Consider the following 394-nt stretch of genomic DNA (forward strand, 5'->3'; position numbering starts at 1 on the left):
CATTAAAATGGTTGCCACTTTTTTGCACATAGGTATGTATATTTCCATCGTTGTTACAAAGATTTTACAAAGAAAGAAAGAAAAAAATCACTCACATTTATTCTTGTTGCTAACGAAGATTTTTCCCAAACGACCTCCATTCCTCCCTTCAGCCAACTGCCTGGGCACCATCGTTGCGCTACCGATGTGTGGCCTGATCATCGCCGAGGTAGGCTGGCCGACGGTCTTCTATGTCAGTGGTTCTATGTCCTTGGTGTGGGTCGTCTTCTGGATGACTCTGATGCATGACACGCCCGAGGAACACCCCAGGATATCGCCGGAGGAACGAGAGTATATTGTCAATGCTGTGAAAGCAGGGACAAGCGCACGCAATAAGGTAGGTATGTAGGAGGGG

The 394-nt window shown here is 47.2% G+C and overlaps 1 protein-coding gene across 1 annotated transcript in view; it reads left to right on the forward strand.

The window, feature by feature from the left end:
* LOC119593131 (sialin-like) overlaps positions 1 to 394 on the forward strand; it is a gene marked incomplete at its 5' end in the record, with an annotated part of 14,753 nt that overhangs the window by 11,050 nt on the left and 3,309 nt on the right. The window contains 1 exon segment of the mRNA XM_037942096.1: positions 153 to 376. Coding sequence (XP_037798024.1) covers positions 153 to 376 — 224 coding nt within the window.

Source organism: Penaeus monodon, chromosome 31, assembly GCF_015228065.2.
Source record: "Penaeus monodon isolate SGIC_2016 chromosome 31, NSTDA_Pmon_1, whole genome shotgun sequence".
Taxonomy (NCBI): domain Eukaryota; kingdom Metazoa; phylum Arthropoda; class Malacostraca; order Decapoda; family Penaeidae; genus Penaeus; species Penaeus monodon.